The sequence below is a fragment of the Coptis chinensis genome, chromosome 6, assembly GCF_015680905.1.
Source record: "Coptis chinensis isolate HL-2020 chromosome 6, ASM1568090v1, whole genome shotgun sequence".
NCBI classification, from domain to species: domain Eukaryota; kingdom Viridiplantae; phylum Streptophyta; class Magnoliopsida; order Ranunculales; family Ranunculaceae; genus Coptis; species Coptis chinensis.
In genome coordinates, this window is record NC_141461.1 from 2,094,211 (window position 1) to 2,105,981 (window position 11,771).

The 11,771-nt window shown below is 36.0% G+C and overlaps 1 protein-coding gene and 2 long non-coding RNA genes across 3 annotated transcripts; 1 reads left to right on the forward strand and 2 right to left on the reverse strand.

Moving 5' to 3' along the window:
• The first annotated feature begins 14 nt into the window (after nt 1-14).
• LOC147490643 (uncharacterized) lies at nt 15-7,391 on the forward strand. Its single transcript, XR_015198073.1, has 5 exons — nt 15-83; nt 393-5,609; nt 6,117-6,237; nt 6,361-6,433; nt 6,866-7,391. It is a non-coding gene; the product is annotated as an uncharacterized LOC147490643 (long non-coding RNA).
• Nucleotides 238-4,100, reverse strand: LOC147490644 (uncharacterized). Its single transcript, XR_015198074.1, has 2 exons — nt 3,961-4,100; nt 238-512 (listed from the first exon to the last, which is right to left on the reverse strand). It is a non-coding gene; the product is annotated as an uncharacterized LOC147490644 (long non-coding RNA).
• A 598-nt stretch (nt 7,392-7,989) lies between the features above and the next one.
• On the reverse strand, nt 7,990-10,551 carry LOC147490645 (F-box protein At3g56470-like). Its single transcript, XM_086565055.1, has 2 exons — nt 10,394-10,551; nt 7,990-9,975 (listed from the first exon to the last, which is right to left on the reverse strand). The coding sequence occupies exon 2, from the start codon at nt 9,945-9,947 to the stop codon at nt 8,661-8,663; it is 1,287 nt and encodes a 428-aa protein (XP_086421181.1). The 5' UTR covers nt 9,948-9,975; nt 10,394-10,551; the 3' UTR covers nt 7,990-8,660.
• Between the last annotated feature and the right edge of the window lie 1,220 nt (nt 10,552-11,771).

Sequence of the window (11,771 nt, forward strand, 5' to 3'; positions counted from 1 at the left end):
CATTGTTTGTAAAAGGAGGCTTGTTTGTCAACCATCCATTTCATTAGAACAATGTGCAGCAAAACTGCCACTTCCATTCTTTGGTAAGCTTTTTTTGTTTGGCTACAAATCATATATTTATATATTATAGAATTAAAGGGGTACACTGAAAGTCCGAGTAACATTTTGGTAGAGTATTTATGTCACAGGAGTTATAAGTCCATTTAGCAAGATCATGAGTCTCACCATTAGAACATCTTCTTAACCATCTAAAATATGAAAACTTAAATTTATTAGCAGTTATGATAATTGCTTTCGTAATGCTTTGTAAAGACCAAATAATATTAGATTCTTGGGAGCTCAAACTGTTGATAACGTTGATGTTGATAACTTCACTGCTACTTTGGCTGCAGAAAGTTCACTCTCCTCTGCTGACTTTGCTGTGAATATCCTCACTGCAGTAGCAAGTAAAGCTCCTTCTTAATTCGAAGCCATAGCAACAGCAAATCCTGATAGAGATAGCAGCGTCAAACCTAATATTTACAGAATCAGGCATGTGAGCGATGTTACTTATATGAAAATACAAAGTAGATATATTATTAATGTTACTAGTAGATGTTGAAGCATATGGGCTATGGTTTGAATTTATATTCCTAAGTGTAGTATTAACATAAGAAGTAAGGTTTGGATTCTCCCTGTCAAAAGCTTTGAGTCTTCTTTCCTATTGAATCATTGTAGCTATTAGTATAGACCCCCTATCCGCTATTCCTTTATCAAACTTCTCCAGATTCTTATTATCTTACATAGTTTGCATTAGGCTGCATGCATACACACCCAAATTTGCTATGTCAAGGACCTTATTTTCACACCATTCCATGATCTCATCCACCCATCTTCTAATGGACCATCCTCTGTTGATCTCTATTTGTAAACCTAGTGGCGAAGCAAACCACAAAGCTTTAGCCTAATCACATTAAAAAAAGATGTGTTAAAGCAAAAGCCACACATAGTATCATTGTTCATAATCCTCTTCTGTATCTTCTCTCCAGTTAGCAATATATCCGTGTATAATTTCCACATAAAACTTGTTCCCTAGCTGCCAGACATGCTCTCCAAATTCTTCTGATAGTTTTTGCTTGAAAAATAGAGTCACTTCCCTCCCAATCCTTTGCTTTGAGCATATGAAAAGCAGATTTTATAGAGAATTTTCCTTTAGTAGCAGGCCACCAAGTTAACTCATCCTCCCCTCCATCATGTGGTTTAATGTGTGTTCCCTTGATAAGCCCTGCTATTATAGGATCAAAAACTTTGTCAATAAGTTGATCATTCCATGTTGATCCTTATTCATGACATTTTTCACTTTTCAGTATTTCTGGATCCCCACTGGTGGGTGCAAATCCTTTATCAGTATAGGATAATCATGGAGCATAAGCCAAGGATCATTGAACACAGAGGTGCGAGCACCATCCCCGATGGTCCAGATAGACCATTTATGCACCAGATAAAAACTTTTATTGACCCCTCTCCAGAAGTCAGAGGCAGTAGGTGGCAACTTTTTGTTCTGTCCCCATACCATTTTTTCCATAAGTCGCATGAAAAGTTTTAAATCAAATGGAATTCTCATCCTTTAAAGCTCTCCAACTCTATTTGGCCAATAAATCTTTGTTCATATCAGAAAATTTTCTGAAACCTACTCCTCCAAGGGACTTAGGCTTGCAAAGTTTATCCCACTCAATAATATGGATACTCTTAGATTCATCATGCCCATGCCACCAAAATTCCCTACACACTTTATCTATATTGTTACAAACAGATATAGGGAGGGAATACGAGGTCATGGCATAAAGGGGTATAGCTTGAGCTACAGTTTGGATCAAAACTATTCTGCCAGCTTGGGATAAAAGTTTGGCTCTCCAACCTTTTATCTTATTATGTACAGTATCCGCCAAGTAATCAAAATCAGCTTTCTTACTGCCCGTGAGTAAAATAGGTGCCCTAAGTACTTATCTTTATTTGAAAATTCTCTCATGTGCCAGTATTTTCTCAAAATTTTCCTATGTTTAGCATGGACATTCCTACTAAAATAGATACTAAATTTATCAAAATTAATATTTTGGCCAAAGGCCAGACAATACTCATGCAAAATATCTTTAAGAACACCTGATTCACTTAAAGAAAATTTAGTGAAAAGTAGTAAATCATCAGCATATATTAAATGAGCAATGGGAGGAGCATACTTCCTAATTTTAATACCATGTATAGCGTGATCATTTTCAGCTTTATTAATCATGCTAGAGAGAGCTTCAAAAATAAGAATAAAGAGATAAAAGATCCCCTTGTCGCAATCCCCTTTGAGAGAAGAACTGTTCCAAGGGAGAGCCATTAAGGAGCACTTTAAAAGAAATAGAAGATAAACATTGATTAATAAAAGTTCTCCATTTTTCACAGAAACCAAGCTTTTCAAACATATTATTTAGAAAAGATCACTCTACTCTATCATAAACCTTAGCCATATCAAGTTTTAAAGCTACTCAGCTTTCCTTCTTCTTATACATGTTCTTCATATTGTGAAACATTTCACTAGCAAGGCCTATATTATCCTCTATATTCCTACCCTTAACAAAAGCTCCTTGGAAAGGGGACACTATCTTATGAATATGACACTTTAATCTATTAGCTAAAAGTTTTGAAATAATTTTATAAACAAAATTGCAAAGACTGATGGGTCTAAATTTTGAAATATGTTCAGGAGAGGAAAATTTAGGAATTAAAGAAATAAAAGTTTTATTAAACTTGGGGTTTAAGACACCATTACAGAAAAAATCTTAGACACAGTCAATAATTGATGGTCCAACCACATCCCAAGCAGTTTGGAAGAAAACTCCATGTAAACCATCAGGTCCAAGGGATTTAAGAGAGTCCATTTTTTTAACCGCCAACCAGATATCCTCACTAAAGGGAATTTAATTTAACAAGTATATCATTTTCAATATCAGTAATACATGGAACAAAAAGAGAGTCTATATCAGCATTATTCACAGGCATATTAGATTTAAATAAGTCTTGAAAGAAAGAGTTTATGTTCTTACCAATCATGTCCCTGCCTTCCAGCCAGTTGTCATTATCATCCTTCAACTTATCGATACAGTTTTTTCTTCTTTTATAGATAGTAGAAAAATGAAAAAACTTGGTGTTCCTACCCTGTTCTTTCAGCAAAAGCGCCATTGATTTTTGGCGCCAAAGGTCTTCTTCCTTATCAAGCCAGTCATTAAATTGACTTTTAAGAGCTCTAATCTCTTCACATATGACCTCAGATAGAGTATTTTTCATAAGCTCCTCAAGCCGATTTTGAATCTTTCTTATATTGGAAAACACATTCCCAAAAACATCTTTATTCTATTTTTTTTAAGTTTTATTATAGTTTGTGTAAGTTTAGTTAAAACATTGCAGTCCGATTTATTATGATTAGCAGCATTCTATGCTTCCTCAATGGTAGGAATACAAGAAGAATCTTTAAGCCACATATTAAAAAATCTAAATGGTCTATACACTTTACCACTTTTACCTTTCAGATTGATGTTCAAAGCTAAATGATCAAATGTAGCACAAACAACAGATTTCACATAAACATGTGGAAACAATTCAAGCCAAGTTGGGGTAATCAGAACTCTATCAAATCTTTCCATAATATGATCCTTAAATCTACGATTGTTAGACCAGGTAAATTTAGGCCCAGAGAAATCCAAATCATTAATAAAGACATTGAAATCTAGCATGTATTTCGTAAAAATAGATCTACCACTAATTTTTTCATGCAAAGATGTTATGGCATTGAAATCCCCTAGAATATCCAAGGCCCAGGGATCCTGGGTGCCAAATCCTTTAGCTCATTCTAAACTCTAAGTCTATTACTTGAAACAAATTCACCATACACTAAAGTAAAACACCAAAAATGCGAATCAGGGTAGTTTGTGATATTACCTGTCACATGATTTTGTGTTGCTCTCAAGATATCCAGTTGTATTCCGTCCTTCAAGAAGATTGCTAAGCCACCACTAGCCCCAACAGCTGGTAAATTAAATCGAACCTGCCCTTATAATTAATCGCACTACCTACTTTTTCTATCCTCTTCTCCTTAGCCTTAGTTTCCAAAAGACATATAATATCAGGTTGATGCTGCTGGATCAGCAGGTCCTTAAGATTCTGAACCACCGTGGAGGTTCCTATTCCACGACAATTCCATGTTATCATTGGGAATGAGGTGATTGTTTAGGGACAGCCACCACAAACCCGAGAGGAGAGGACAAAACCCCCACAGCCGAACAAATATCCAGCCAAGAACAACATAGTTAGCAAAAAAAATCTATAAGACAACACAAAGGGTGAAGCTGAGAGCCCAGGACAACACTACTGCCGCAAGTGGTGCTTAAAAATGAGTAATCAAAACTGTATGTCAAAACTCGATCTTGCTCAATCATTCACAACAAACACTCTTGGACAAATTAGTATTCTAGATTATGTCAATAAGATCATCTCGCAACGAATTGGGGATTTCCAAGCCTTCATTCCCACTAGATTACGGCGTTAATATTCTGATTATTGCACAGGGGAGTAAAGAACAAGCGCCATTGTAAGGTGGTGGTACTGAACTGGAGTCCCGTAAGATATAAGCGCAAAGGAGCTACTGGTGATGGTGGCAAAGAGTCATTTCTTGTAGTGGCAACAGAGCTGATAGTTTTCTCGCCAAAGAGATTTAAACATGTCTGTCGATATGTCAATAAGATCGTCTCACAACAAAACGGGAATTCCAAGCCTTCCCACTATATCAAGGCGTTAATATTCTGGTTATTATATATGGGAGTAAAGAGCAGGCGCCGAGGTGGTTGTACTGGACTGGGATCCTATTGAGAAATAAGCTCGAAAGAGCTACTGGTGATGGTGGCAAAGAGCCGATCCTTGTTGTGGCAAACTGCCGATAGTTTCCTGCCAGAGAGAGATGGAACCAAGAATGGAGCGTTGTTAACTAAAGAAGGTGACAATGCTCCATTCTTGGTTCCATCTCTCTCTGGCGAGGAAAATATCGACCGTTTGCCACAACAAGGATCGGCTCTTTGCTAAAGAAGGTGAGTTTACCGCGAAAAAAAAAAGAGGTAGCGGAAGATCTGATTAGGTGATACAAGATTGGAAAAAAACATATGGAAGAGAAGAGATTTTGGGGAATCAGTTGATGCTCAAAGAAGCCTCACGTGGAGATGAATCTCCTGTGATGTGTATTGTGGAGTTAAACTCCGGTGAAAGTCCGACTAGCGGCGGTGCTCAAAAAGAGTTGTTGGATGCTCAAAAAGGGCCCTTCTTGTTAAGCTTGTTATAACACACTTCTTTTTTAAATTTGTTGTAACCAAAAGAACTTGTATATATCCCCATTTTCACTGGGGAAGCCGAAAGTTACGCGTTAATACACCAATTTATCAAGATTCGTGAAATAATGAAATTATGGTTACGTATCCAATTTGTTAATAGAATGGTGAACTACATGCCTACATATGGGTGGACACTAATACTGGAATTATGATTGCTTTCGCAGATACTGGTCTACACTTGCAAGGGACGTTCCATTTGCTGGTCTAATGGTATGTATGTTTAATGGAAACCTTTTTATTTCTCTTGAAGGCAGATAGATGCTAAGTGGACTCCAGATAAACCTAGTAATTTTTCATTTTTTCAAATTTGAAATTCATCTAAGTAATGAAGACATGAAGTAAGTGAGATCATACAACCTCCATCCAGAAGTTTAAATACATGTTTAGTGAATATAATGCAGTAAATTTCTTTTCTAAACCTGGTGGATTGAAAGTAGGTGTCTGGCTATTGACATTGACGGTCATGCTTGGGTAAAGCAAAAAGAATTTACAATGATTTAATACATCAGACCATTTTTGTCTTGAATCTGTTGCCATATATACCAAGCAGGGTCTGAAATGTCTTCACATAATGGCTCCCATTTTAAATAAAGGGACAAACTTCCTCCTATCTGTAACACCAAAATCATTACTCTTCCTTGAAGTTCCTCTTCTTTTAACAGAAATTTTGGGTTCTTACTCTGTGTTGAGAGCTGAAATTATTGTTTGGATCTCCAGGTTACCTTCTATGAAGCACTAAAAGACCTGACGGAGTACGGGAAAAGGAAATGGTTGCCTCTTAATGATTCCCATGTTAATAGTTCTCTTGAGGGATTGCTCTTAGGGGGATTAGCTGGCGGTAAGTTTTGCTCTTGGCACATGAAAACGGATATTTACATTTTGAAGGCTTCACTACATGCCTCAGCATTTACTAGTACTTCTTGTATTGAACAATACTTCATTGTGGTACTGATTCACACAGGCTTTAGTGCATATCTCACTACCCCCTTGGATGTAATCAAAACAAGACTCCAAGTACAAGGACCAACTCTAAGGTACATATAACTCAACGAAATATATAGAATTATACTTTGATAATATCATAATATAGTATCGAACCTAAAAGCTCCGCTGTCTAGCTACTCTGGATAATTTAACTACTTTTTTCGCCATGCTGCTCGATCTTCTCGTTTTCTGTTGAGACTCATGTTCAATAGTGGTGAGTGGTGTTCCTTTTAGGCTCAAAAGACACAACATGCCTGTTTCTTTCTGAAGCTAGAAATTTATAAGGAAAAAAAATATGGGGTGAGGTAGGATGTAAAACAGTTATACAACTTATACATTAGAAATGAATTTGCAGTACTATGTGAATAAGGTAAATTCTACCTTTTTCTATTCTATGTCTTCAATTTTTGGTTTATTTATTTATATTTGTTTCTTATGAATCATCCAATGGAATGTTCTCTAATTCTGTTATCTCTTCTTAGGTACAACGGTTGGTTGAATGCGATTACGAGGATCTGGATGGTGGAAGGTGCAAAGGGTTTGTTTAGAGGTAGTGGACCCAGGATCGGTATATTCCAGCCTCTGCTCTTACTTTCATGGCTGTAGAGTTCCTCAGAGACCATTTCAATGGTGATATCCATGAAGTTGCAAACTTGTCCAAAAAGAGAAAAAGGATTCTACATTACGAAAGGTGGTTTAAATGCCATTTTAATCTAATTAATTCTACATCTAACTGTACTCATTTCCCTTGCCTGAACATGTCAATAGTTGGCAATATGATGTCCATGAAGTTGCAGTCTTTTTTTTTTGCTAAAGATATCTAAAGTTGCAGTCTTTTCAACAACATAGAGAAAACATTCCACTTTAAATGAGTTGGTTTCATTCTACTAATGTCCATCAGTTTTATTATAGTGGTGGGCTTTTGCATCATATCAGACATTTTTAACTGTATACTTAAATCAAGTATAGTATTAACAAAGCACATTCAGAAATCCAGAATTATTTGAATGGCCTGTGTGTATGCATACAAGAAGTTACAGATTCTAGTTTTTTGCATGTTAAAATCGTGAGTAAACACTTAGCAGTAGCTTGCTTGGTTCTCTGGTAGTCTGGTGAAGGTTGTGGCCTGGACTAAATTTGCGTTGAGATTGAGAGCACAGAGGGAGTAAATGATCGGTCATAGTGTGTTCCGTACTATTGCTTTAAACCTCGAATACTTCTGTGAATAGGACCATCTCAAAGTAAGCAAGAATACTTCTGTATTAATCTTTATCGAGGCGACTGACGATATTAATTTACTTCAAGAAGACGGTTTCTAATTCTGTTTGAAATTTATTTTGACAAAATTCTGCTACTTTGTTGGTGCCTAGCTTCGTATACAGTGGGAATGCATAAAAAACATAGGGATGTTCATCTTTTCTATCTTCCATTGCAAATTGATGGGTAAGTCTGTTCATAAAAAACAGTTGCTTCCATCCTTCTTCCTCTTTTTGTTGTCACGAGGACTGTTTTAGTTAGACTGTTGGTAATCAGGTAACTGGGGCCATGAAAGTGCACCTTTTAACTGGAATGCCAATATACATACTATCATCCAATGCAAGTGCAATAATAAAAATCAGTGAATTAGATTCAAGGAACATGATCATAAGATATCAATGAGCCTACTAAGATGAATCATAAACATGTTCTCATAAATAGACAGGGATAAGAGACGGTGTTTTCCGTTCTTATGCAGCAAGCACCCGTGAATCAAATGAGAAATAGAGACATAAATAAATTTCTAAAGGATTTCAAATCAGCTGCAAAGAAGACATCCTTGATATATCTCAAATTATTTCTCTAAAAATTGTCCCGAGTATTAAACACAAGGCCAATAAAGCGGTTGCAACGTTGTTCCCTTCCCTAAAAATAAGAGAGCCATATGGGAGTGAATCGAGATGATGTTTGATGCATAATATCCATGAATCACACTCCAAGTCTCCAAACGTATTAAGCTCCACACATTTGTTTTGAGTTTCGTCAATAGCTGCTAAAATAACCTCCAGTGATTCAGGGAAGGGAACCTGAATCTCAAGGTAAGCAAGAAAAATCCATACCTATGGTTACTAAATCCACGAGAACAGTGAAAAGCACCATTTGTATTAATCTTCATCATGAGACGACGGAATACAAATGTATTATAAGACATTAGTAACCCTGGTCACCCAAATGCTGGAATATTAGCAACTCCTCCATGTTGTGCATACTACCAGTTGAAAAACTATTTGAAAGTGATAGTTAATCACCAAGTACTATATTAGGTGAAATCCAGACTGGTTGAGACTCAAATGAATGAGAACTATCAAGTGGAAAAAATGAGTCAATATGTCCATCTTCTAAATAGAACACACCATTATCTAAACATGTGAGACGGCAATTGGATCGACGAAAGAATTCAAACCCATCATCAGTGAAATAGATGCAGTTACCTCTGAATCCAGGAACACCTTTCGCAGAGATAGATATAGCTGAGTTTCTTCCCAAGAATATCATTTGATCACCCAAGTTATCCACTTCGACCCAATTTGGAGCATCCCCATATTTGTCAAGTTTAAATACTAGGAATTTTGTCGTGACATATTTAAGGGTGTTCATGTCCATAAAGCAATGACGAATTCTATAAACCACCAAAAGTTCACCACATGATTCCACCAAATAACTCCAAGGATTAGTACATCTATTGGGTGTGAGTGAAAATGTGGGTATCATGTTCATCATTTTATGCGCAACTAGAGGCTTTTGATTCTCTAAATTAAAGCGTACTAGTGTGTACATTTTGGATAAGCCATACAACATCCCCTCATAGAAGATAATGTCTGCAAATGACCATAACAACAGGGGGTCTTCTTCTTCTTCTTCTTTTTCTTCTTCTTCTCCTCCTCCTCCTCCTCCTCCTCCTTCTCCTTCTCCTTCTTCTCTTGATTCTCCTTCTTCCTCCTCCTTAAACTCGGAAATTGAGAATAAACGATTGTAAGTTTGAGTACCAAAAACTGACCACTCTTGATCGTCGGGTCTACAGGTTTCAATAAAAACAGTGACACTACACAAGGATGCAACCACAAGTTCGGAAGTGTTTGGTGTTGGTGACAAAATTGATTTCTTAAAATAAAATGGTAAGTTCTCATGCCGTGCCCTTTTGTAGCTGAGCGGTGGCACATATTGTGGTGGAAGACTGATTTGACGTCCAGAAAAAGGATCACATAGGAAGTTACCTTCGTGATTTGCCATTATCAAGTAGCCTTGGGATGATCCGCAGCAGACACTCCGACTTGCTAATGCGGGCAGCTTAAGATTATAGACTTTAGCTTCTGAGAGACTGAAGAATGTTCCAGTTTCCGTCATTTCATCTCGAGAGATCATCAACCACGGAAGTCGATGAAGGCGATGGATATTCTCTGCTGCAATGGATCTCCATGAATGACAAACTGCAGCAAAATGGATGTAATCTCGTAGGCTTAGTCGGGGTAATATCATCATCTCCCAAATATATTTTGGGAGTTCGAGACACCAACCATCCTCCTCCATCTCTAGGATACGACACAAACCTCAGATCCTGACAACCAATCAAACGATGTGTGAAATACAGAAATCTAATATACCAGTAACAGCTTTAACACGGGCAAATATCTAGTATTATATAGACAGAGTCTCGTCAGAGAGAGATGTGCATTAGAAGTAGGCTCCTTTTCCTCCATGAATTCTAATTCTTGTTCTTATGTTATACTAAGTTCAACGATTCTACTCGCTTGCTAATTGAAATGAGTGGAATTATTTGCAGTGGATTAATATTTAGAAGCAAACACGACTCTGTTTCCGTTTTGGTAGGATTTAAGATTTTAAGAACGCGGTTTAAATTCTATTTTAATTCAATTTTCTAGAATTATGGTAGTTATGAATATAGATCGAAATTCTATTTCGATTTTGGTATGGATAGTAAAAATCTATCTTAGAAACAATAAAATTAAACTTACTGGAATGAAAAAAGAAACTTCTACTCCAACTCCAACTCCAACTCCAATTCCAAACTCCAAACTCCGCCAAACTCTAGATATATACGAATTGCAATTTTCACATCTACATGTTCAAATAAAAAGGAAAAGAAGAAAAACCATAAAATGGAATGAAAAAAGATACCTTAAAAAGATACCTTGTAAGTGGGTGTTCATGGGTCGGTTCTTACCGGTTTTTTCGGTTCTTTTTTTAACGGTTCCTAGTTTCCTACCGGTTTGGGTATTTCGGTTTTTTTTTATATTTAAAAAACCCGGGATCCATAACCATTAATTAAATCAGTTCCAGTTTCGGTTTCGGTTTCTTTTCGGGTTATACATTATTAATGCTAAAATTATTTTTTCACTTATGTAATTGATATTAAAATTGATTTTTAGTGCGATAATAATATTTGTCACCGATATTTTTGTCCTCTCAAAATAAGTAATGGTCTTAAATTCAATAGTTTTTCAAAATTTTCTAAAAACTTTAAGTGTATCTAATAAATTATACATCCACACTTTTACGAACACGTGTACATTATAGTATTATACTATACTATCATACATACATGCGTCATATATAGAATAAATACATGTATCACAATTATATTGTTAGTTACTATTGCACGTATTTATTATCTTATATATATACACATGTAATATATTAAGCACATATATATACAGTGTATTAGCTAATTCATAGTATACGTGTGGACGTTGATATTATTATTAATATTTATAATACACGTGTTTAATGTAATATTATAAAACATGCATTTAATAACACACATTAATTATTATGCTATATATATTTAGTAGACTTTTACACCTAATAAACAAAAACTATATATTATAATATTTTGATTTGTTTTTATTTATTTATTTAGTTTAGTGTAATATAATACTAAACTTTATATATCAAAATCATAATAATCAATTCCGATTTTGGTTCGGATATCCATCGGTTTTTTACTATTCAGTTCTAACGGTTCCAGTTTTTTATCGGTTCAGTTCTTAAAGACCCAATGGATTTAATATTTTAAAACCCATAATCACTATAAACGGTTCTGGTTCCAGTTCTGGTTTGGTTTGAGATAATTAGGTACCCATGTACACCCTTCGTAAGTTTCTAGTTCGAACTAAATCCTTTACTCCGCTTTTTCCTATCTGTGAGTCTGTGACTCTGCGACTTTCTGTAATTAGTTATTACTTCACTTGTTGACAGAGCCGACTTCGTCAGTTGGTCCCACGATAAGCCCTAAAAGTCATATTGTACAGGTGTACTACTGCCCTATACCTATACGGCTAACCGACCAACTCAGATTCCTGGGCTGTGTCCATGATTCTGGATTTAGCCCTC